At 39.9% G+C, this 26,419-nt stretch overlaps 1 protein-coding gene across 4 annotated transcripts in view; it reads right to left on the bottom strand.

Moving 5' to 3' along the window:
- Positions 1-26,419, bottom strand: part of ptprda (protein tyrosine phosphatase receptor type Da) — a 167,272-nt gene that overhangs the window by 8,719 nt on the left and 132,134 nt on the right. For 2 of the 4 annotated variants that reach the window (XM_088015914.1, XM_088015915.1), the window contains exons 20-28: positions 25,101-25,261; positions 19,581-19,693; positions 16,490-16,531; positions 15,886-15,983; positions 13,204-13,327; positions 9,347-9,522; positions 7,633-7,752; positions 7,394-7,548; positions 929-1,214 (exon numbers count right to left, since the gene is read on the bottom strand). In XM_088015914.1, coding sequence (XP_087872040.1) covers positions 929-1,214; positions 7,394-7,548; positions 7,633-7,752; positions 9,347-9,522; positions 13,204-13,327; positions 15,886-15,983; positions 16,490-16,531; positions 19,581-19,693; positions 25,101-25,261 — 1,275 coding nt within the window. The remainder of the gene's footprint in view (positions 1-928; positions 1,215-7,393; positions 7,549-7,632; positions 7,753-9,346; positions 9,523-13,203; positions 13,328-15,885; positions 15,984-16,489; positions 16,532-19,580; positions 19,694-25,100; positions 25,262-26,419) is intronic. The other 2 variants (XM_088015916.1, XM_088015917.1) reach the window with 1 other exon arrangement.

Below are 26,419 nucleotides of genomic sequence, written 5' to 3'. Positions count from 1 at the left end.
AATATCTAAATACTGTTCATATTTTTGCTCTTTTTCCTTTACTATAAAGTGCTCCTAATTCAATGCTTCATTGCTGTGCAGTCATTAATGGAGTTACTGCTGCCATTATTTTTCTTTACAGTCTTTTCAACTCAATGGTTTTATGCTGAATTCTCTCTTCCGTTGACTTTAGCAGTCCGTCTATCCTGGATGAAGCCCCTGACAGAACGATTGCTGTGTATGTTTTGCTTCTGTTTCCCATAGAAAGTGCTTTTACACTGCTCCTTTCCATGTCTTCTTCCTGGTTTCTCAATGGCTGCTCATTAAGAGCCTGGTTCTGATGGAGGGTATCTTCGCCGTTACCACATACTTGCCCAGGATGAAGAATTTCTCGAAAGTCGGACTTGACACCATCAGCAGAGCTTTCTTGACTTTAATCAATTACTGTTAAAACGATCAACTGAATTTTTATGAATGGATTGGATGTATTATATGACTAGACTGCATAGAAATGAAAATGACTGATTTGTGAAGAGTGCTTTAACATATTTGTTGTGAATTTGTTCTTTATAAATAAACCAAACTTAATTGAAATGGGAAGTCAATGACAGTGGCTTAATCTTAATGCAGTATGGTTAAATAGCTTGTTAATCTGTTAACAGAGATCGTTAAGCAAGATAAAAAAGGGAGAAAAAAAAATCAGCAGTACAATAGAAACAGCTTGATTGAAAACTGCTACATTTGTTGTTTACGTTCTATGGCAGAAAGAAACTTTATGTAAACCAAAACAGTGGTTCCTAAAAAAGAGGACCCGAAAGGTGAAGATTTATCATATGTTGTGTTAAATCAAAGAGGAAACCAGAAGCCCCACTCTTCATATGCAAACAGAAACGTATATCTAGAGATATATACAGAACAGAACTGGGACGACATGTTTTCTGATTTGTACCTTGAACTCCAGTTCCATGCCAGTGACATTCTCTCCGCCCTCTATCTGGGTCAGTTTCTGGATGTAGGCGTACAGGTTTCTGGCGGGCACTTCGGTCGTGCCGCAGTTGACGGCCTCCTGGAGCGCGTCGTGTATGAAGACGTACTGGTCTTCTGTTTGCACCATGTAGTTGCGCTGGGCGCGCATCAGCGTTACGTGTCCGTAGATGTCCACGGTCTTCTCGTGCTTGATGCGCTCCAGCATGGCATCAATCACAATGAAGCAGCCGGTGCGGCCCACCCCGGCACTGTCATCACAACAATCAGAGGTATGCTGTCAGATACTTTTTATGGAAGATGTTACGGTACTGTATTTTGTTTCCTGGGAGATTGAAGTTCATGTAATCCCCCCCCCCCCAACCCCCAAGGTGATTTCTTTTGCTGTTGTCTCAGGTTTGCAGCTCCAAAATATACTACAAAATACGATCACCTTTGCAGTTTCAGTGTGCAAAATATAATATTAAAAAGTAATAATTAAAAAACATCCAATTGGATGTGATGTTTGCAATTCTTTACCATTTCATTTGCCATGCATTCATAATCTATGTGCCAACATTTTCAAGATTTTGAAAATTTTGGCAAATTTTCAAAATCTGTTTTTTATGCCCAAAGCTAAAATACATCACAGGCTAAACATTTTCAGCTGCGTCCTATGACAACCGACGTTCCTTTTTTTGGGGAAAATAATGCAAAATTCCAAGTGATCGTAAACATTTGTAGTTCCTGCTAAAAGCTTTTTTTTTTAAATGCTTATTTAAATTAAAATAAACTCAATACCCTTGAATGCAAATATACAGAAACTGGATTTGGTTTAACATGGACAGTGGACTGAATTGGCAGTTTTGTAAGCACATAATGCATGTGACAGGCCTGATCTCCAGTAGCAGAGGAAGAGGCATCTTTTATTTCTCCGGCTAAAGGCCAAAAGTTACACTCTCCACCAAGTTTTCTCCTGTACAATGAGCCATTAAACTTGTACCGTAATTGAATCTGAAGTGGCGCTGGGCTGGCACTCAGCCTGCAGCAGGCTCCAAACTGTTTCGCCTCTAGACCCCACCTGTGCTCTCCACCTGATCAGAACTTAATGCACTTGTGCGACAGAAATGTTCCACCTTTATCTCTTGGTTCAGAAAAGTGCCACTACAGTAAATGTGATCCACTGCAGCAAACATTTCCCTGGCTTCGTTATTGGACAACTCTGGACAAGTGCAGCTGACTACAATTAGGGTTATTAGATTAGTACAGTGCACCTGAACAGCAGAAGGGCTTATTAGGAGGCACTGAAACGCAGGTCTCTTCATTAAGATTCATACTGCCGCATTTTTTACGTTGATGTGCAAAATGCACAAGTGGAAACAAAAAGTTGTTTTACTGTTTCTCTTTGACCTGCCCTTGCAGCCAGATTCAGAAGCACTGGATATACGCAGCCTCCTCAACAGACCAGATATTTGAAGGTATGACTTATTTTATCTTCAGCAAAGTTTACTTTTTATGCCTGCAAAAAAAAAAAACAAAAAAAAAAAACAACGTTATCTGTGACTGCTTTTAGGCTCAGCCCCCTCTCCAAAATCATAGTGACGTCTTTACAGGAAGATCAAAATTCTGCTTAAGGCCCCATACAGCTTTGGGCTGGGTCTGAACCTTAATAAAATCCAGTGCAACCAACTGCTTTCAAAAGCAGCTGAGCCGAGTAGGTTTGTAGCCCGAGTAGCCCACAGAGGTTTGTTAGAGGACATTAGTGAACAAACAAAATCATGAAGAACAAGGAGCACCTCAGGCAGAACAGGGCTGAGAGTGAAGAGCAGCTTTAAAAAATAAATTTTTTTAAAGGTTTTTGTGGCTGAAGTGGTCTAGTTGGGGAAGAAGAAGAGCAGAGGAAGAGGAGAACACGTGCAGTAAATGACCCCTACTTCCTCCTTTTACAACCTACTTCCCAGGTTCAAAACGGAAAGTAAAAGCCATCATTTAAAAACGAATCTGCCAATCTACCTAAATTTACAGGCCGCGCAGGGAAAACATTCGTCAAGTACTTACACTCAACAAATCTGTCCTTTAAGGATGAGTGGCAAGAAAAAAAAGCTGATGCAAGAAAACCCATGTAAAGACTGCCACAAGCCATAGAGATAATAGAAAGTTGGTGCTCTGGTCTGATTAGACTGAAATTAAAACATTTTGGTCTATAAAACGTCTCGGTGTGGTGGAGATCTGACATCAGCCTGATGAAGCCATTGCAAAAAAAAAAAAGCGTGGGTAGGAGCTAGAGCGATCCATAAACTACAACAAATTCAGTCTCCATTTATTTGTTTGTAAAAACTATCATCGGCCATGTAATATTTGACATGCATGTCACAGTTACGCCTCACGTTACGTTGGCCCAGCACAGAAGCCATGAGAAAATAAAGTCGAACACCTTTGCAAGGGAAAGGCATTATGTTGTACATTTCGTTTGTTTTTCTTCCACCTCACACGGCGCTTGGCCTTGACAAGTCAAGTCCTTGCACTTGGCACACAAAAGCAAATAGGTTATCCAATTCATTTGGTGTACGTGTCTATGAGGTGCGAAGCAGCCCCCGTGTGCCTTCCTCCTTCTCCTCCTCCTCTTCCTCCTGAAGAGGCATTTGTTTTTCATTTGCAGCGAGAAACAGAATAGGTTGAGTAGGGGAGCTCAAGAGGCAGCGAAGCTGGTCCCCCGGGGCCGAGTGTAGTTAATGTGCCTTGCAGCAGAGAAACCGTGCTGCTGCAAACGGCATAAAGACACACATGGGAGTCGCTGGCTACAGCAAATGATCTGATGATCACTTTCAAAATGGATGAAAGCGAATTATTTCCTTGCCTTTTTTGACACGAAAAAGGCACTGCTCCAGGGTGAAGTTAAAAAGTGCACTTGCGTGAAAGGGGATGTTTTTTTTGGTGGGGGCCCTAAAGAAATGTAAATGTATCCCAGGGGAGCAATCTGAGGAATGAGTCACTTCCAGGTCTGAAAACACCTAAAACCCCTTGGGTGTAGGGATAGAAAAAAAGAAAGAAAAAAAAAACTATAGATTTCTTCCTTTGCTGCAGCAGAAAACATTTTTCAGAGCAGCCCGGAATGTGGGAGAGTGATGACCTGCTAGAGAGTAAATGACAGAGTGACAGCGCCGAGCTAGACGGACGGAGACGGAGGAAGATGAGGAATGGGAAAGGAAGGTGAGGAGAAGACACTCATCTTGAACTCGTGTCGCCCTCAAGTTAGTTTTTCTAAAGACTGAGCTGCAGAAATACACATCGGCTTCTTCCTCCCTCTAAGTGTAAGACCACAAAAGGCGAGTGTAATTTTCCTTTCTTTTTTGGAGAAGTGATGAGGTGTCGGGGTGAGCTGGTGCAGAAAGCTGTCAGTACGGTTGGCAGTTAAAGGGGAGCTGGCGCACTGACCACGCTAATGACCTGACACTGCCTTTTCAGCTATTCAAAAGCGGCCGCCTCGGACGTTGACACACACGCACACACACGCACACACACACACACACACACACACACCCACACACACACACACACACACACACACACACACACACACACACACACACACACACACACACACACACACGCGCGTGCGAAAGTGTCAGGCTAATATGCTTTCCAGGAGTTTAGGGAATACGGGGGTGGGAAGGGGAGGAAAAAGCAGCACATAGCACAGCTGCAACGGGTCCTGTGAAGATAAAGCATTAGCAGCAGTAAAAGCAATTACATATGTATTGTTGGCAAATCTCTGGCTGTCAGCTGGCCTGTCACTGTTTTTTTTTTTCCTTTTCTGCTCTGTCTATAAAAACATCCACACATATAATAAATTAAACTCATTGGGGTATCTGGGTTGCAAGTTGAGGGCTAGCTTTTACTCGAGTGTATGTGAACAAAATTTGGACATTAAATGATTTTTTAACCTAAACTAAGGTGTTTTTTTTTATGACTGGTATCTTTTATGCAACGGTAATTTTAAAACCATACGATTTGTTTTTGATTATCCAGTTGAATGATTCAGATTAAACAGATTATAATATCGGAGAAAGATAACTAAATGCAAACAGCCGTTTTCAAAGTAATTTATATATTACATTTGACACCTGATGTTCCTGGGGGAGGGGGTGGGGTGGGGTTACGGACACACCCTACTGCAGGAACAGCTAGAATCTGTGACTATTTGAGACATCCTCTGAATATCTTACTGTGAGGGTGAAACGAAACAGTTCTAGAAAGACTGGGCCAAAATTCCTTCAAAGTCATGTAGATTACCATTTTTCACCATTACTTCATGGCATGATTATGTGACTCTCTAAAACATTTAACTGTGGCAGAAAAAAAAAAAAAAAGCAAAAACATTACTCTTCGAGGATGCTAATTTTTCTTAGTTCTTTTCCACATGCTGTCCTTTCCCCCTTTTTTTCCCCTGATGAGCATTTTGGGAACAACAGTGGATTTTGGTCTTTTGCCTTAGGAGATTTTGCCTCTGAGATCGTGTCAAATCTTTCGGCTTTAACGGAAATAAAAGGGGCTATGTTTAATCTTCTCCTCAGGGAATGTTTCCCCCATGTTGCTTAACCTGTCAGTGAAGCTGGGATTTCACGGAGCATTACGTCTTTTGGTTGTAGGGAAGCCAGCTCTGATGATCGTCTGTTATACCTGGCTATGTGCAAAAGTGCAGATCGATTCAGTCCAACGGCGTCGTTTTCATAGCAAAAAACTACAAGCATAACAGCATACCTTGCTTATTTTGTCATCATTTACAGGCTGTTCCCTAGGAGACAGTATAGATTTCATCATTGACTTTTTGTCCCATTGTATAAAAACTGTTACTAGAAATTCATGAAATCAAAACAGCATCCATGTCTATCTAGGAAAAGCAGTGCTTTTCTTTCAAACAGGAATCGGGACATGAAACAAAACAGATGTATATCTAGGCAGGAAGAACATTCATAGTAACATCATTTTGAGAAAAAAAATAAAATAAAAACCACAATTCAGTCTTAAGTGTCCAAAAGAATATTAAAAATTGTATTAACGGATATTTGCTTGCATTTGTCTACTCTAGTACTCTAAAGACTTAAGAAAAAAACACACACACAATGTCTCTTATTCAGTTTTTCATCTACCAACTGGGAGCTGACTTAGAGTATATATATATATACTCTAAGTCAGCTATTTATATATAGAGTATATATAAATAAAACGCTGTAAAAAGGAAGCATGGCAAACCCACTCCTGAAAGTGGATCTTTTTATGATGCTGCAACAAAAATGCATTTTTATGTACATCCTTCATATTAACCCATCCACTAAAGTCCATTCTGGATAAGGATGTGAGACATAATTGTATGAACTTTCTTAGCTCTGTTTTCGTCAGGTGGATATTCATCTTCGTCCGTCGTCCACGTGTGAATGTCCTGTTTGTAAATTACTGGCATTCACGCTTCATTTTTGTTCCTCGCTATGCTTTAAGCCTCCAGCATGTGCACAAACAGCTTCAGCAGGAGGATCTACACTAAATTAATAGGCACTTTTATCCTATTTTTAACAGCTTAACCACAACACTAGCTTTGTGGTATCCTGCAAGCATGTAAATATACCAGTTTCTTCTATTTAACATGAAACACAGAATGATAAAAAGGCCCTGATTGGGGATTTGGATGGTGGACACGACTATCTGATGGGAAGCCAGAGGAATTTAAAACCCCAATCTGCAGTGTGACGTTAATTCCCACATTTTCCTTCAGACTTTAAAGTCTTTTTTTTTTTTTGGGGGGGGGGGTGCTTTTTGGCAAGTAGCACTAATTAACTTCAGCATGTGGTAATTCTACAGTAATCCTTCTTCCTTTTTTGTCACTTTGATAAAAGTTGGTATCTTTTACACTGTCACCACTTCCTAATCCCCACACCCCCACGATGAGTGTGAGAGTTAAGAAAATCCAGAAGACTCCGTTACTGTGTGGCGCCTCACTGATGGGAAGCCCCGCTGCTCATGTAGCTGATGGTTGGTGAGCGAGTTCTGGGTGTATCAACCCAAATGAGATGAGCAGACTGGTGGGTTGTTGATGCAGGAAAGGCATGATGACAGGTCAGCCTGTATCTGTCTCTCTGAGTGGGAGGATCGCTGCAGGAAATGTAGCTGGTACTCGTGGTATGACGTTGCAAACACGTTCTAAGTTTGAGTGCTTTCTGGGAAATGAGGCTAGATGGCCTTTTTTGGGGCTGCTATGCAATGCATTTTAGTGCATTCTTTTTTTAGATATCAGTACACAAATGACTCAAATATGAGCCTTTAGTAACAAAGAAAGTGATTTATTTATTTTATTTTTTTTTGTCATATGTATTCATTTATTCATTCCGGCAAATGGAGAGGAAAGAAATCAATTTCATGCTTCAGGATGTTTCTGTAAAACTGTGATGTTCCCCACCTGCAGTGCACCACCATGGGCCCCGCATCTGGAGGATTGCAAGCTTTCACCCGTCTGAGGAAGGCGAGGAACGGCGTGGGGTGCTCCGGTACCCCGTGGTCTGGCCAGGCAGTGAACTGGAACTGTCTCACCTCCCTCTTCTCACTGGAGCCGTTCTGAAATAACAAACGAAAGTGACTAACGCATTTTGTGCCAGGGGGGAAAAAAGAAAAAAAAAAAAAACCTTCGCAAATCCTCACCTTAAAAAGTGCGAACGTCCGGACGCAGTATGTGGCCAACTCTACTGTGTCCAGCAACGTTATCTGGATGAGACCGTAGGTCTCTGTCCCTCTTGTGGGCCAGTACTGATCACATTTCACCTGCAGGATACACAGATCTCAGGTAAATCAGTCCCATGTTTAGACGCCATGTAGTGCGTGACTGTGAAGAGGAAAAGAATCCATGGATTTAAACCTTATTTTTTGGGAAATGTGCGTCTCTTGTTCAAAATCCCAGTTCTTTGTTTGCCTGTCAAGTCAAGGCTGACCACAGATTAACAACTGGCTTTGTGTCTGGAGATAATCTTAATGTAGCTAGAGATCTACTAAGATTACATTTTAGACTGTTGAACTTTGTGACCGATTGGGGACTGAGACAGGTGGATTATAATCGGTTTTCAAAGTAAGCGATAATGAATTCACTGTATGCCACACATCTAAGGTTTTTTTTAATGACTATTTATACCATTTATTACAGTATCTTGCCTCTATTTAATTATATACTCTACTTTGAATTAGTCTATACCGTAAAATCACAATAGTGAATACCAAACCTCGAACCTTCTGCTTTTTACTAAACAAAATGTAATAAGTAATGTTGCAAATCATTGTCTGATATTTGTAAGACCACTTTGCACAGCCAAACAATGGACAAAACAAACGTTGACCTCCTCGCCCCTCATTCCTGCTGACTGGCTTTAATTTCCCAATCAATGAAATGGCCTGAGATATTTGCATGCAGCCACCAGTGCCATTAATTGCCATGACTTAATCTATAATTACGAATTTAAACACAACGTCCAGTCATATTAGCGTCTTTGCTTTATTGCCACTCTGGTTTCTTTGTGTCGAATAAAACACTTGAATTGCTGCGTTTGGACAAAGAGACAAAGAGAAGCACGGCCGCAGCCGGGGAGGAAATAACCAAGCTCCTGAAGAGTTATTTAAAGTATTGATTGGCTCAAAGGAGTATGTTTAAGAGTAGTTATCATTATCATATTTCCTAACAGGAGTCCTATGAGACTCTTAAGCCAAATGGCACCAGCATGAAGCACACCGTTTAGTAATATTTCACTTTTTAATAATTTGAGCTTCGCAAAAACAAAACAACAAAGCACTGTTAACTACGAAGCAGTGATTCTCAATTGTTTTAAATTACTATGGGCTTAACAAGATTTAGCAACATTAACGATATTTATAGCGATTTTTATTGTTTAGAGAAATTCTGCAGTTCTGGTGCGGTTAGCATGACTTTTTGGCTATGTTGGCATCGGGGCAGCTCCTGCCACTCTTCAGTTATTTGTGTGGCAGCATTTGAGTATCAAAGTAAACATTAAAAAAGTGACTTACAATGCCAGAATGTTTCGTAAGTACTGAAAACACATTTTTTTGACAGACTCCTGCTCATTGTCATGTCACTGTTTCTCAGGGAAAAACTTTATCACCAGAAGTTCTAAACTTTAAAATACTTTCCCTCAACAAACATGAACTGGATCATTATCTGCTAAAATGACATGTTTTACAAAGAGTGTGAACACAAGTTAAAACTTTCTCTTCCTGATCACGATAATCTATATTCCACAATGAGTCAAAACTATCGAACAACAACATAATGTGAGAGTTGAGGAAGGCCTTATTTTATGATTAGTAGAACTGTGTTGTTTGATGTAAACAGGTGTCCGTTTTTGTCCCATACCCTCGACCTCTCTTCCAGTTTGGTCATCATGACAACGATGGCACTCCTCTGCTCCCATATCATCCTCCAAAATTCACCAAACGTCTCCGGCAGCGCTCCCTGGGTGGCGATGTAGGCATTTTGCTTCCTGTAGCCGTCTATGTAGTTAGCGTTGATGTAGTCACTTCCAGGGATTCCTTAAAGACGGAAAGCAAAGTTACTAGTTTCATAGAGAAAGTAAACGGGATGTCAACTTTTCCAGACTGCACAGAAATCCTGACGTTTGTGTAAGTTGTTGTTTTCCATACAGCTCCATCACTGTGCCTATTTAGTGCATCGTCAGACTTTCTAATGCTTTTCCTGAAATGATTTCAGTCAGACTAATGTTTGCTGTAAGCAACGCAGCAACAAACGCTCCTTTTTTTTGGGGTGTGTGTGTGGCGGGGGGATGGGGGGCAGTGTTACCCGTCCGAAGGGATTTGTGTTTGCTATCAACAACACATTTCCCTATTCCATATCTGCAACTGACTTACAGATAAAGCTCGGTCTCACACGGAGAAAAACAAACCGGCGAGAAAGTAGCAAAACAATTTTCCCCCAGCTCTGCTCTCCCGTTTCCCTTTGCTTATAATAAATGAAAGGCGCAGCAGCCTTTTCGAATCCAGGCAAAACAGACAGAGCTGACAGCTAGTCAATGCTTGAGGACTGGCAGTTTAGGGGCTCCGTGCACACATGGTCGACCAAGATAAGTCTCATCTGCATGGGCGCCACGTCTCAGAGAAATACCCCCCCCTCTCCTCATCCCCTCCACTTCACTCCAGCTGCTTCCTCTCCCTCAGACTTCCTTTTACTCTCAGGTAACTCATTCAACAGTGTAAAAGAGAAAGAAAATGGAATATGAACACATTAAAAGAACCCACCCACATTGTTTTTTTTGTTTTTTTTCTCTCTCTACTCTCCCACCCACCCTCGCTGAAGCCGTCCACACAGAAACAAGCGGCTGTGCATTTCTGTGATGGACAAGGGATAAGTACAATTAAGCCTTGGGCGTTCTCCATTTTAAAAGGAAAAAAAAGAAAAAACCCAAAAACAAACAGAGACATTACGGTGGTTTAATGAGTATGAGGCGAGTTGGTTAAATGTACATTTGCAAATGGATTTTTCTTTTATTCCTTCTGTCACTCAGGATTTGTGTAAATTTCTCCATTTTCTAAGTCAATGCAGCCATTAAGACATTAAAACGTTGATGTTCTTGCAGCGTAGCTCAGCTGGCCCTCGATCCTCATTGGAGGAAGATGAAGGTATCGCGAAGAACATACTGAAGGTCTGATAATTACTTCCAGATTTCGGCTTGTTTTTTAGATTTTTTTTTATTTTTATTTTTTTTTAAAAATAAATAAATAAATAAATAAATACTGTTGGCGACTCCTTGCGGTGGAGTCGCCAACAGTAGAGTTAGCAGTGTGTGTGTGTGTGTGTGTGTGTGTGTGTAGGCCAGCACATTTTTTGTATTAAACTTTATTGCCCTCATTCTAATTTTCTAATTTGTTGCCATTATATTTTCATCTGTTCAGAGTATTAATATTGCAAAGAACTCTGGAGTATGATATTTATTGGCAAATATACTCAAAGTTTCATGAGTTTACACCTTGTCCAGGAGGCTGAATATGACACTGGTGTGCAGAATGTCACTGCAGCTGTTGCACACTTTTGACACAGATTACAGTCTCCTGGACGGTAAATGTCACAGAGTTGTTTGGAAGCAAAGATGAGAAACCACAGCAGTGAGGAAGATGTGGATTTACTTCCCTAACAATTGATTTGTATGATTTTCCACCATTGTGCAGCCCTACGTGTGAGCCACAATCATCAAAATTAAGATGTGTCCTCATTTGAATAGGGATTACTGAAATAATAAACTTGATAGGTATTCAATGAATTAAAGTGCTTCTATAAACTTTACGGGGTTTAAGTAGAACTAAATAAACTAATCAAGGCTAGTCAACTTTAATTCAGCAGAACTTGATGGATGCGTTCAGACATCTTGAGTAAATACAGTGAAGTCATCGCAGACAGAACGCCTGTTTTCCAGAGATCCTGCCGATTCATGTCCACATATGTAAATTTTAACTTCAAACTCTAAAGTCAATTCCCTTTGTTTGTTTCTCTGTGGACTAGTTTGCACAGAGAACATAAAGAAACAGATGCACTGCTTGCCAAAATGCTTTTGTTAAGAATTGTCTCTCGTGTCCATCTGAAAGCAGCAGTGTCTTCAGCAGATGTGTTTTTTTTTCCAGTGGCTCGCTAATGGAGCTCCATCAACACTTTTAAGTTGTGGGCGGTTTCTAATAGACTGGAAAAAAGATGCTCTCTAAGTCACTTTATCCATTTACTATTTTATTTATTTTCCCATTTTCTTCCATGGGAGCAGCTGAGTGGAAATGCTTAATTAATAGCTGTGTGCGTGTGTGTGTGTGTGTGTGTGTGTGTGTGTGTGTGTGTGTGTGTGTGTGTGGGCGCAGTTGTGTTTAATCGTAAACCGATGAATGAGTTAGTACTTTGCAGGGAAAGTTTCAGAAAGGCCTTTTCATGTACAGGGAGCACTGATGTGCAACACGTTATAGATGTCATTTCATACCTCCCTCTAACACTGCAGTTTAAGTTTTGCCTGTTCACACCAACAACTGTCCTTTTTGTGCTGTACAGGAAGACTATTGATTCAATCATTCATTCGTAGAGAGTATACTTGGTAAAAAAAAATATATATCTCTGGCTCTGTGTGTATTTGTGATGGGAGGTTTTCCTGCAAAATTAGATAGAAAGTACTCCTGGTCCAGTGTATCTGGTCCAGAAGTAGCTGAATTTCTCTATGGATGCTACTGACAGAGATTATATTGCCTTTGACTTACTGAACACTCTTTTAATAGAAAGTCATGTTTTTCTTCTCTGGATTTTTGCTACTGCTGTTAATAACTTTGTGAGCTTTCTTTTCAGAGAAACAGTACATCTAAAAAAAAAAGCTCTTATGGAGATACTGTTACCATTAAGTCAGTTGTATTCTTTTTTTATAAACAGCACTCCTGGTAAAAGAAAGCATTCATTGCTCAGTGCTTTTGTGTTTAATTTAATTTCTCTCCTGGACAAAATTACTGACATAACTTCTCTGATTAGAAAAGTATGTCTTAAAGTATGTGTTTCTCTTGAGGTAATCCAGTACTCATGTTTGTAGCTGTATTTATCTCCTGCCCAAAGAAATTGACTCAGATTTTGCTGTCATCAACATTGTGGATTCTCCTGTCACAGCAGTTGACCATCTGCACCTCCTGGTTCTGGAAGTGCAGAGGCTTTTCCTGTTTAAAGGGACGGGTTTAAAGGGACGGGTTCCTCTCCAATGTCGCCACATGCTTGCTCAGGAGGTGGGATTGCTACAAACTCTAGAACCGCAGTCAACTGACATTTCTTAGACAAGCATTTTTTACCTGTTTGTGTAACAATGTACTTTAGTAAAATTTGCACCAATATTTTATTCTGACTATATAACATGGCAAATTGTCACAATTCAATTGTCACAATGAGACATTTGAGCTGCAGCCAAATTTGCCATATGTTTGTTTTTGTATATTTATGTTATAAAATGGCATTTCCTGTCAAATCTACTTTGTTTTTTGTTGGCAAAAAAATACAGAAACACAAATGAACAGGTAATGTTTACTACAAACATCACTGTTATGTGCCGGCGTTTCTTGTATGAGCCGCCACTCATATTCATGTATGAATATAATGAAATTTAACAGTGTAAAAATGCCCAGGAGGTCTTTAAAACATGTTTCTACGGGTCATCATTACAAGCAATGCAGCAGTTAGGAAGGGAGACGTACCGTCAATAGCTGAGAGTAGGACTCTGGAGTGATCGTAGGCAATTACGTTGGCGTATCTGTTCTTTGGTTTGTTGACCTCCAGGTTGGAGTGCTCCCAGGTGAACTGCTGACCGGGGTCAATGGACTGGCAAGGGGAAGAGCATCACACTGTTACCACAATAAAAAGTTTTGACACAAGATGAATAAAAATTACATGAGAGAACATTGACTGTTGACGTTTAGGAGGTTTCCACATTCTTAAATTCTCCTTTCAGCAAAAAAAAAAAAAAAAAAAACTGCAAATGAAAGTTGGATCTGATGTTTTTGACAAATGTTTAATTCATTTTTTTAAGAGTATATGCAAGGCCATACATGGTTTTATGCATTCAGATACTGTCCAGGTCCTGTTTAGCTAGAATGTGGGGATTTTTTTCCTTTTTTTTTTTTTTAAAGTAAAAGCACTTATAAATATTTCCGCCTGGTATGTCTGATGTTTCAGTTGACCCCAGATCCTATTTTAGCTTTTGCCGACTCTAATAGCACATTTGTTGGAGAGTAAAAGCTGAAAACGTACATTATGTGCTTCTGCTATGCATAATATTGATTTTTTTTTCCTTTTTTGTGCTGCTGTAAGGCCTTCTCGGCTGCACAAACACAGTGAAGCAGAAAGGCTTTGAAATATTAATGAAATACTACTCTATGGAAAAGTTACACTTACACTAGCCATGCTAACCACTGCAAGCCCTCAAGCTTAAAAGAGCTACCATGGTGGAAATAAACTGATACCCAAAGTTTTTTGAGTTAAAGATTACCTTTGTTTTGAAAGAAGAAATAGGTAAAATAGAAAAAAATATGCACAAATTGCATTGGGAGAGATTTTTTTTTTAATGACAAATGACTTCCAGAGAACTCCAGTTATTTTATCCATAAACAATTTCATTCTCATAAAGGCTATTATTGACTGTGCGCCACCTTATTTCTCTGCTAAGTGAATAAGAAACTAATAATGAATAATCATCATTTTAGTCGATATTGTTTTCCATTTGTTTTGTTTCTGACCCCTGTTTAGCCCAGAAAAAATGTATATGACATTAAATTTCACATTTGAAATTTGACCCTTTGTCAAACTAAAATTACCAATGAACTTTCTCTTGGTAAATATTGTTTAATGGAGTCACAAAACTGCATTTCATCACTGATTATCAAAGCCGGTAAGAAAAATGTCCTGCGTTATGAGGTACAACTCTTTAGGTCAAATCTTCAGCCCAGATCTACTTTAGCCATGTTCAGGAATTTCTTCTGTTGAATTTTGATGCTTTTAGTATTCATGCTGGCTGCACAGTGGCGCAGTTGGTAGAGCTGTCGCCTTGCAGCAAGAAGGTTCTGGGTTCGATTCCTGGCCCCGGTCTTTCTGCATGGAGTTTGCATGTTCTCCCTGTGCATGCGTGGGTTTTCTCCGGGTTCTCCAGTTTCCTCCCACAGTCCAAAAACATGACTGTCAGGTTAATTGGCCTTTCCAAATTGCCCCTAGGTGTGTGTGCATGGTTGTTTGTCCTGTGTGTCTCTGTGTTGCCCTGCGACAGACTGGCGACCTGTCCAGGGTGTACCCCGCCTCTCGCCCGGAACGTGAGCTGGAGATAGGCACCAGCACCCCTCCCGACCCCACTGAGGGACAAGGGTGAAGGAAAATGGATGGATAGTATTCATGCTATCACCCCCTACTGGCACAACCTAGGTATTACCAAGCTTTTGTAACCTGATCCCAGAGAAAATGTTGATGCAGGTTTCTCCAAAAGCAAACAAACAAACAAAAATCTCCAGAACTATAGCCATTGCCAAGCTAAACCCTTTAATTTTAGCACAATTACCCCAAACATTAGCCTCCCAAGGACGTATTTTTCTGATCAATATGTCCTGTCCAAATCTATCCTAAACAAAGGCATGGAAAGTCAGGCTCAGTTTGATTTTTACCAAAATATGTTCAAACAATGGGCTGCAACGTTGCTTACAATATAAAAATCTTTATTACATTGTGCTCATAAAATTGCTTTCCACTGCTCTGAAATAAGCAGTATGAAATTGGAATAGAAAGGTACTTAAGCGGCACTAATGATTTGGCAGCTTGGCAGTTTGAGGCCCACAAGGTGACCTCGTAGATTATGGAGGAGCTGAATGATCAGCACAGAGAGACGGCCAGAAAAGTGGTAATTATTTTTCAAATGCAGCTGGGGCCTTTTTTGAAGATTTTTTTTTTTTTAAGGATCTATGAAAGGCATAGTGCTAAATTACCAACTGGCATACGGGACTAATTCATATTGTTGGAGACTTTTCTAAAAGATCCCAAAGGGCTTTAGACTTCTAGGTTCTACAGTAATATCATAAGATATTATGCTTGTTTTACTTTTCATGCGTCCTCATTGTGCGACTTCTTACATATTTTATTTGAAAAGCAGAGTTTGACTGACTTTATGAAGGATCTTGACTCAACTTTGTGAGGCCAAAACCTTTGGAAACACCGTTGGTCTTAATGTTTTCATACAAACTTTACAGCAGACACGTACTTTTGCTTCTTGATGTTTTTTTTTTCCTTTCTTTTTTTTTTTTTTTGTGGTGACTACACCTAAATATTTAAGTGACTCTCAAGAACCACAAGAAGTTTTGACCCTAACTAAATTGTACCTATAACAAAGAGTTGACACTTACTTCATATTCCTGGGAAAACTTTAGGTTGTCATTGGCTTTCAGACGCTCTACGTGATCGGCCAATTCCATGATGGGGATCGGAGGATGGTTCGCCATACCTGTCACAAAAAAAACAAGATGGACCGATCATCGCTCAGGCACAAGCCTCGATTACCAGCATATGATTATAAGAGGTGGAGGTGGAAGAGTGAATCTTGTTAGGCTAGTTTGTTTTACTCAAAGCAGTGACCATGCTAATAAAGAGACACAAAAGCCAATGAGAGGCCATCGAGCACACTTTAGCCCCCACTCCCTACGGAGAGAGAAAAACGTTATTCACACAGAACGCCGCAGTGGGTAGTTAGCAATGACAGCGTGTGCACGGACACACACAAACATCCCCCAAAACACACAAACGTCACACGCTGAATGTTAGGCTGCTGACATCTGCTTTGAGTGATGTCATTTCAAACTCTGCCTCCTGCGATGACAATGGTGTTAAACGGCGTGATGAATTAGATGCGGATGTGGACACAAGACTTAGCAAAAACAAAAGGAGGAAAGAACTGAGGCTAAAGAAAACGATTATGGGTCATGTCAAAAAGCATAATCGAGAACAACTAACTTGACAAATGGAGGTTACTGGGGTGACTGGGCGCACCTGAACCTGTGGAGGAAATGTGGGTGAAATTAACTTTATTATAGACGTCACAGCAATGTGATGACTGTTTTTAGTTAAAAAAAACAAAACAAGACAAAAGGTAGAAAAAGGATAAGAAATAGTTGATTTTGTCTATACTATATGGGAGATTAGCAACATACAAAATATTGTGATGCCACTGTGCTAATTTCACAGGGAAGAGGTAGACTGAATGATCTGATGATTTGTTTAGTTTACTGAACAGAGACTATGTATATAAGGATTAATCACAACTAAAAATACATTTCATTACAGATAATAAATATTAGAGAAATTCTTCATTTCAATTTCATCTGGAGGGACATTTCTGAAGAGTAACTGGTAGAGATGCACTGATCAAGCCACCAGTCCTTTGTAAATGACTGGTGTTATCAAAAGGAGGTTTTGTCTGACTGACCTCAAATTCTGATGGCATCAATTTATAATCTTAGCCAGCAAGACGGGTGGCTTGATTTTCCCTACAAAATTAAGTGTTTTTTTTCTTTTTAGAATTATGTTTATATGTGTGTTTAAGCATATGGTCTCATGAGGCATCTGTTTTTGTCTTTGTGGGAGGGTTACACAAAGGGCAGCTCTGATCATTAGCGTCTATAATTTTTGAAACAAAGCAACAAATTTAAGTAGGACAATTTTTCCAGTAAGTTATTTTTCCAATAAGAAATAGCTGTAATATATATCCAATAAGATATGTTACAAACTTAATTATCAACAAGTCATATCAAAACCTGGAGAAAAATGCTAATGTTAGCCTAGCGACAAAGCAAGCTGATCATCATCAGAGGAAGTAAGAGCTAATTAGGGTTGTATGTGTCGGGGCAGATATGCTTTCAGAAACAGAAGAGTTTTGCTTATTTTAGTTTAAACTTTTTTTTTTAACCCACCATAGTCTTGGATTAGAAATCCCAGTTGGTACAAAACAAACAAAAAAAAAAACCACATGCCATCAAAGAACAATGCAGAATCCAGAACATTGTATTAGAAAGTTAGATCTCAAGCATACACATACAACGGCTGTACTGGGTTTAATGTAGTATTATGTGACAAAGGTATGTCAAGGATAAAATAATCTCGAGTGAGCCGTCTCCAGATTGTAATAATTTAAAACTAACTTAACAGACTTGGTGTGCTGCAGCAGTTCAGATGGATTTGATTCCACGAGGCAGAATTACACTGTATAAATAATTTATAGTCAGGTTGTATAAAAAAAAAAAAAAAAGGTCCAGGAAGAGACGTTCACCAAAGCAACGTGTTTCACTGTGGCTATGACGGAAGAGAGGATGTGTTATTTTGCCAAGCTGGGCGCCTGGCGCTCTATGCGACACTACGTTTCATTCTGGTTTCTGGCACAAGTGGGCATTAGCAAATGGAAGCTGCAACGTTTTCACACCCACTTATACATCCCTTCGAACGACTGCAAGGACTGCCTTTATTGCAGTGCGCCACTCAAAATCCATTTTTACTAAAGGGATTGGGGAGGAGGGAGAGGGGTTGAGGTGCAACCACGAGAGTGCCTTTCCTGACATGCCATCGTTCAGACATCAAGAATCCTTAAGATGAAAATGTCCAATGAGAGGGGTGAAGAGGTGAAAAGGAGGGGAAGTGCAGCAGAGAGAGGTGTTCTTAGGTAGAAGTGCTCTGGAGGAAAGTGGTCCTGTGGTGAGAAGAAAAATATTTGGTTCTTTCTGTAGCTTCAGAGAGCCAAGATACTGGCTCTAAGTAAGTAAAAAAAAAAAAGATCGGCTTGAGAGGTGAGAAAAATAGTGGAAGGATGGTTGGAATCAGTTCCAGGCTGAGGTGAAAACACTCCTCCTGCTTGGATAAAATGATCTGTAATGGCCCTAAAATCCCAACGGAGCTTTTCTGAATATGCACAAATGAGCCTGCCGGGATAATTTATCCCCCTTTTGGGCTAGCTGACCTGAAAAATACGCGTTTCATATTACAACGTTATTGGCAGCGTCTGAACACCCGTTCTGAAGCAGTCAGACCCAAAGAAAGTCAAACTGTATTAAAATGTGCCACTTTTGGCCCTGGAGAAAATGTGTGTCTCCTTTCCTGGTAATACAGCATCTTGCCAAAGGATTCATATTTTATCACATTGCAACTCCAGTGCATTTAAATGGGACATTATTTAATAAACCGACACAAAATAGTATGGAATTATGAAGTACAATGGCGTCTGAAATGGGCGTCAATGTCATTAAAGCTGCAAACTCTTCAGGATATGTTGTCAATTTTGCAAACTAAACTGTTCCATTGTAGCTCTGGCTGCTGTGTTGTCCTGCTGGAAGGCAAATCTCCATCAAGAATCATTTCAACACAGGTGGACTCCAGTTGTTGGCTTGGTGACTCCTAAGTGCATCTTCTTGCACTGGATTTTATTTACGGGTATCAGTGTAAAGCGGAACAAACACAAATTGATGTCACACTTTTAAAACGTTTGTAGGAAAATAATTTGAAAACGACCTTGCAAGGTTTGATTGCACTACTTTGTGTCGGCTTATCAGATAAAATCTCAGCATGTTTGGAATGCGACAAAATGCGAACGACTTCGAAGCCGCAAAAACACGGGTTTCGTCATCCTCTCGCCAGCTCGTGGTTTTCACACAGCCGTGATTAATTTCGTATTTCGCTCGCCTCCTGCAATGCAGGTCTGTGCTATTCTGGGTGAGCGTGACAAGCAGTAATGACCTGTACAACCCAGATGCAGACGGCGATGACATATGCCACTGAAGTGTCGAGCCCGCATTCCTGCCTCCGGATTTTCCACAGCGAGGCGTCTCCAGAGAGACCCATGTCAGTATTGACCCTCTCTGTCTGTTCAGAGCACCTGTCCACGGCCTCTTGTGCAAAACGCTCCCTTGTTCAGTGTCAATCTTACCAAGAAAGGGTGATGAAGAGGAATATTTGGTTTTGTTCCCTTGAAGAAAGCAATCAGTGGCATTCAGACCAAGATGCAGATTCAGGTTTGTTTTTTTTTTTTTTCTTCACACAACGCTTGATCTGGAATACTTACCAGGTGTCTGGAAGTTAAGACGCCGGAGCTCAACCGGATCAGTCGGATGATGAAGAGGCATTTCTTTGCTGTTTGGAAGGCTGCCTTTTCTGGCTTCGGTTTCTGCTCTTTTTCTGCGGGATATAAAACAAATTCAAATTATCTCAGCCAAGAAAACAGATGCTTTTTTTTTTCTCCCCTCTCTATTGTTGTATAACCTCAAAATGCGCCTTGTTGTCCCATGAATAATGAGGGGAAATATGTAATTAAGGAGCTGACAGGACTACATTCTCTCGGCATGCAGGACTACAGGGGATAGTCTGAGCAACATCTCTTCATTGTATAATGGCTTGCAGTACAATAGCTTCTAGCTGGTTAATTCCATCCTTAGTGAAGCTTAATGTTCACGTTTCAGTGAGAGTGTCAGGTCATGCATTCAGCTTTTAAGAAAATTGGAAGGCTTTGTTGGGTCCAGGATTTATATGCATTATACTGAAACCAGAGTTTGTTAATGTACATATGCTTAATTATATGGCACGGTGCAAAACCAGTCCTTATTTCTTATAAGCCTGCACAGCATGCTTTATTTTTTAATCTTTTAAAGTGGTCTTTAATACATCCCCAAGCTGCCTGAAGAACTTCACTAGTCTTTATTTGGACTTCAGCTTTTTCATTCATTTTCAGCATAAAATCCATAATTTGCTTTAAAACAAAGAAAGTGGACAAGATGAGTACAAAAGTGTAAGTCATTAAAAAAACAAGTAACTACAGCAGATAAAGATAATAATAATTTTAAAAAATCCAGCAGGGAGCTGACATAGGCCCTGAGAGATGCAGTACATCATCCTTTAGTTGATCTACTGTACAGGTTTTCAGCTAACAGCTCTTTGAGGATTATTCTTTTGTGCTTAGGCATAATGTTTTAATGTTGATTCAGGGAAACTCTTGCATTTAAGCTTTAAGAGTGTATTTAAAAAAAGTCAAATTATGATCTTATCTTTTTTTTTTTGTCCTTGCTTCTCTAAATCTGGTCTTCTAGTTTATTTTATTAACTTACCTGCTCTGTCAGATTCTAAGTAAGCCTTTCTTTGCTTTTTGTCATTGCAGTTTTTAAATTGATATTAAAGCCTTTAATTTGATGTTTATCCATTCAGTTTTCAGCTTTGTTTTAGATGTCATTACAAGTTAAATATACGTATCCTTGACGAAGCCCCCAAATAAAACTATATCCTGATCTGATGCACAAATCACAAGCCTGAGATCCCCACTTGGTAAGAGGCGAGGTACGTAGAGATACAACCTTTTAGCTACAAGGCAAGAATGCTAACAAGTGCACAACTATGACCACTGTACACTAAGCATAATCAACCACAAGAGCTACTGCAACAATGGTTTTCAGTTTGTCAATACCTTTGAAGATGTTCAAGTGTCATTGTCTTTCCAGGTATTCCAATGGTATGTTTTTCATATTCGACGAAAGAAATTGCAACAAATGATGTTGCAAACGTCCAAAAAACGTTTTCTTGAGAAATTATATTACATGTCGTCACCACATTAGCTTCTCCTTGTCTTAATTAATAGGTCAGACTGAAATAGTTTAGCAAAGAAGAAAAAATAAATAAAAAAAATTCTCCTAAAATCCTAATAGTAAAACCTGCCAATATCTGAACAGAACTAAAAAACACAAACCTTCAAAGGTCCCAGAAGTGGTTTATAAAGAAATGCGGGATGAATCAAGTCCAAAGGTCACATGTGGAATGCTAAATAACATACCTCAGTTCAAAGGGATCTTTTGTGTAAGTATAAACCAGTTACTGGTAAAAAGACGTTCCAGCGTTTTGAAATGTTAAGTTTAAAAATAGCTAAAAAAATGTCATCAAACCATCCAAACAGCCTTCCAACATCTTTTCATGCAAGAGAAACTGTCAGAGCAACAGACATTTCTCCAGTTCTTCCAAGTACTGAATATTGCAGCAATGTCCCAATTCACCAGTTGTTGCCTGCACACTGCTGGTCAGCTCACTCAATGAAGGCTCCAGCATTCTTCCCTCAATGACAAGAAAGTCACTTTTACCTTGGTTTAAATATTTCTGGTTTAAAAAAAACAAAAAAACAACTAACAGTCACGGTGCCAAAACTAAATAAGAGGAATCTAACATTTGTATTAATCTGACAGTGTTTTGAAACTACAGTTGGCAAAGTAAATGTCTGTTAAGCAGCTGACTGAAGGCTCTGCTGGAGCAGATAACCTGCCAACATACGTTTACGTATTAGTATGTTACTATGTTGTAACTGATAAATATCATGGCTAAGACTCTTCTTGTAGTAATATTCATAATACTGGATTATTTTGGAAGTAGTATACATAACTGTTGCTGTCCTCTTACGTGCAAGTATTTAAGATGCTATTCCACATTTTTTTATTTAAATGTTTGTGTAAACAACATAAAACTGTGTTTTTGCTCAAAACCGTGCAGTGACAATGCCCAGTTATGTGCTTTTTTCCTGTTGTCTTACATGTGCGACATGCCTCTCTTGCAGGGGAAAGATGTGTTCATTAGCGACATGCAAAAGAAAAAAACTGACCAAGAAGTTCTAGGTTTCTTTTTTGTTTGTTTTTTGTTCAGTTCTTTGCCAGTCTTACCTGTCTGGTTTGCTGCTCCATTGGTCAGCAAAAAATAAAAATAAAAGAAAGAAACGGCAACACATTAGGGAATGAGACCTTTAGGTTTTAATATTACTGAGACTTCCAGAAACTAAATCAAAAGCAGCAAGAGAAAAATGAATCCATCTCGCCTGACTTTTCTTTTTTTTTTTTTTTGCTTTGTGTGCAAGATTAGTGATGCTTCACTTCGGGGGATTATGCTCAATTATGCAGCCTTGAGGTTCTTTGTTTCAAACACTACAGATTCCCAGGTGCAGCCAAGATTCGTACAATGTATCTCAGCTATTTCAAGCAGTTTCAGCTGATTGCTTCTTGTTCAAGCATAAAAAAGTCATCTCTTGACTGCTAATTGGCGTGTCTGTCTGTTCCTGTACTCCACTGTTTTATGCATTTATCAAACTCAGAAACGACGCACACTAAAGATTCATGCATTTGGTATTTTATATGAAACGACACGTGGGATCGTTGAGTTTAATGAAATGTGTGTGATGGGGCACGGGATTGTGGTGGGGTTTTTTTCCCCATTTGAAACAAAATCCATCAGTTTTATTGCCATGATTGTATTTGGAGGTGTACAATTTACTTTTATGTCCAGGCTCAGCAGATCTCACCACGGTTTTGTTGTGTTGTTGCATCAAAGTTGCATTCTCTACCCCATGAATATTGATCTTCAAGAGAAATATCACCTAGTTCTAGTGCTAAAAGTCCCCTTGCCTGTCAATAACTAGTCTGGTACTCGATGTTTAAATCTACTGCACTTTACAGATGCTAAAGAAAATTAATCATAAATAATAAAAAAATAATCTCAGTTTTTTTTTAATCAAGTTGTAAAAAGAAATATTTTCCAGTTTAAATATAAAGAAATATGTAAGTTTTTTTTTTTTTTGTTCATTTTGATGCTAGTGACAATCCAGAAAAGTAGAATATGGCTATTTGCAACGGATTTTTATTAGCCATACTGTGCTGTTACTCTCCACAAGCTGTAGCTTGAGGGCTCCCATGAAAATAAGCTCAGGCGTAGATGTTTGACTGAATGAACTGCTGGTTATGTAGAAGGCCAGAGGAGACGGACGAGGAAGTGGACGATGCAGGAGCGCAAATGTGTGCAGGTGCATGCTTAAAGGCTGCGCGTGTCCTGGCGAAACAGGAGGACACAGGAGAAGGGAGCATAAGGTCAAAAATGAGGATCTGTAGCTCAGGTTCCCCAGCTGGATGGGTAGCGGCGAAAGGTGCGGGGAGAGGAGGGGGGTGGGGGGAGGTTAGGATGGCTGGGAAGTGAGCCCACACCCCGGGGTCCTTCTGAAAGCTTCACACACATGCAGTGACAGGCAGCAGATAGTCAAAGCTCTTCCCTCCTACGCTTGACTGATGAGCAGTGACATTACGGGCTCAGAATATCACTAGGGGGTTCCAGTTAAAAGAAGAAAAAAAAAGGGAGGGAGGAGGGAGGGGGATATTTTCATTCAGTGGGAAGAGCATTACAGCAGTGTTTGCTACAGTTTAAAGAGAGTTCCTGAGTGTGTGGAGGGAGGCGTGTGATTAACTTTCAGTCAGCAGACGTGTCTGCTTGAAGGACTGTGGGCGCCTGAGCTTTGATGGCTTGACAGTTCGGGTAGATGCATGTTTGGAATTACTCATGTTAGAATTAATGTGAATTACTGAGAAGGAAGGTCACACTTAGTCCAAGGATCGATGCGCCTCAGGCTTAAAGGTAAAAATCACTTTTTCTACATCTGAATACTGGAATTTGGTTCAATGTTTCAGTTTATTCAGCACTACAATGTTGCCACTCATATAGCATCCTTTATAATTATTCGCCACCCTGGTGAAGATGTAAAAAAAAGAATAAAACAATATTCATCTATTTTCTAAACAATTTTCTTCTAGTAAATTGATAAGTGTCTAGGAGTTTATTACCTTATGGATTCACTTTTGTTTCCCCGGTGAATAAATATGATGTGACGTAGTAGCCTATTTTTTTGTTTTGTTTTATAAACTCTTCACAGTGGGAACAAGAGGAGAACAAGGCATTTTTAGTAAACCGGATGGGTGTTAATCTTTATTAGTCAGGAAATGTCCGCAAGAAAATAGCTGCTTGCTAAAACCTGGTCAAATTTACACTAAGAGCTATAATCAAAACAACTGGAACTGTGACTGACAAGGCTGGACGAGGATCCAACTTTATCTTGCCACAAGGCAGGTCACTGCCAAAAATGCTCTCCTCAATACACCGGACCATAAAACAGGGTACCGAACTGCACTGACCAAAGCCGTACCGCTCAACGGAAAAGAGGCATTAGGATTCAACAGGTTTCCATAACAACCATTAGACGGCAACCGGTTGTTTGCAAGCCAAGCCAACTTCCTCAGTCGCTAAGTAAACAACAGGGTTCCTACATCTTTACTTCAAAATACCATACTGTCTTTATTTTTATGATTCCTTATAACCCAGAACTAAAGAGATAGAAGCTAATGAGGAGAACATTTAAATGGCTGATAGTTTACATTTTAAATGGATGGGAGAAAAATTTCAAGATTTGATGTAGTGATCCCCCTCACCCTCCAAAAGAAATGACACAACATAAATAATAGTGTGCAAAATACATACATTTTAGGAATCTGAGTTTTTTTGTTATTTTCAAAGTTTTTATGATGAAATGAACCTTGTTCTTTGGTCAGATAAAATTAAAACTGCGCTTTTTTTAACGACAAACACTCCGGGGGGGAATCTTGATTGAAACAAATGTTGCAGACACACAAAAAAAAGCGCCTCATGCACCTCACTGTTATGTCTGGTAGATGTGATGCGGAATACGTCGAGCGTTTCTATCTGCGACGGATTGTTGTGAGTTTCTGATGCGCTGCAATGTCCTCACCTTTTATAAAGAAGGATGGCGATGACGATGCATATGATGAAGACAACTGCCAGCACGGGCCCCACCACCCAGATGAGACCTTCCTCCTCGTCCATGATCGGCTGGGGATTGAGGTCTGCTGAAACAACTGGGTCGGAGTACGGGCTGGTGGCATACATGATCTGAGAAGGAAAAATCAGAACTTTGGTCCAGTTTTTGCCGTTTTAAAACCCGTCTGATCTTTTGCTCCAGGTGTTTCCTATTTATTTGCAATGCGGTGAATTCAGTAAGGCAAATTCAAAGCTAATTCAAAGTTTCCTCTTGAGTAATTTTTTTTTTTTTGCACAGCTGCTGTTTGACCAACTACAATTATCTGTGTATCTTTCTTCTCAAGGAAAGAGCTGATTGAACCATTTCATATTCAAACCAGAGATAAAAAGATGGTCTCCGGGGAAGAAAATGTATGCGTTAGTGGGCAAATTAGAGATTTGCGTCTGTCCGTCATTATCTACCTGAACTCGGGGTTAGTGGAGAGAGTACGAGGTAGAGCTGTAAACCCTGGAGCTCATCAAATCCATCATCTTGCCTGCAGCTGCCTAATCATGCTGCTTTCTGCTCTTTCGTCCGCACTGACACACACACACACATGCGCGCGCACACACGCACATTGACACACTGGCTGCAGCAGCGGAGATAAGGTGGACCACACGTAGGATGCAATTAAAGAGGAGCTCTGTTATCGAGGTGTTCCTGCGATCGGCGAAGGTCTTCAGGGGGTTTCTCTCCCTAAAGCATCCAGGGTCAGGTTCTTTTTGGACACCTTCCCAGTGCTGCTTTAAGTTTTCGTGGCAAAGCTGCACAAGCCCTCAGAGTAACACACAACCAGAGGCAGACTGCGGCCTTTGGCCGAGATGAAGTGGATTTGACCCTTTTCCTTAACAGTTTTTAGAACTAAATAAGAAATCAGGGAAAGAACTTGAGCTTTAAGATCACAGTGCCTTGAAAAAGTATTCACATCCGACCTTTTAACTTTTTTTTTTCCAACCATAAACTTAAATGTATGTTCATGAGATCTTAAATGATTCACCAACACAAACAAGGTAGAGAATATTTGAGAATTTCCTTGCTGATAAGGAGCATTCACGCAGCACAGTGATGGTGTTCAGTGTGATGCTTTTTTTTTTTTTTCAAAGCTAATGCAATTCTTTTGACATTTTCTTATAACCAGCTCTTTATCCCTAACTTGTCTGTTGTGTTGCTTGGTGATACAACTACATAACACTTTTATTAAATAAAATTCCAATAAATTACACCGAGATCTTGGGCGGTACAGGGACAAC

The sequence above is a fragment of the Poecilia mexicana genome, unplaced genomic scaffold, assembly GCF_051168715.1.
Source record: "Poecilia mexicana isolate PSO_F unplaced genomic scaffold, ASM5116871v1 scaffold_18, whole genome shotgun sequence".
NCBI lineage: Eukaryota > Metazoa > Chordata > Actinopteri > Cyprinodontiformes > Poeciliidae > Poecilia > Poecilia mexicana.
Note: the sequence above shows the minus strand (reverse complement) of the source record. Positions and strands in the feature narration are given on the sequence as shown.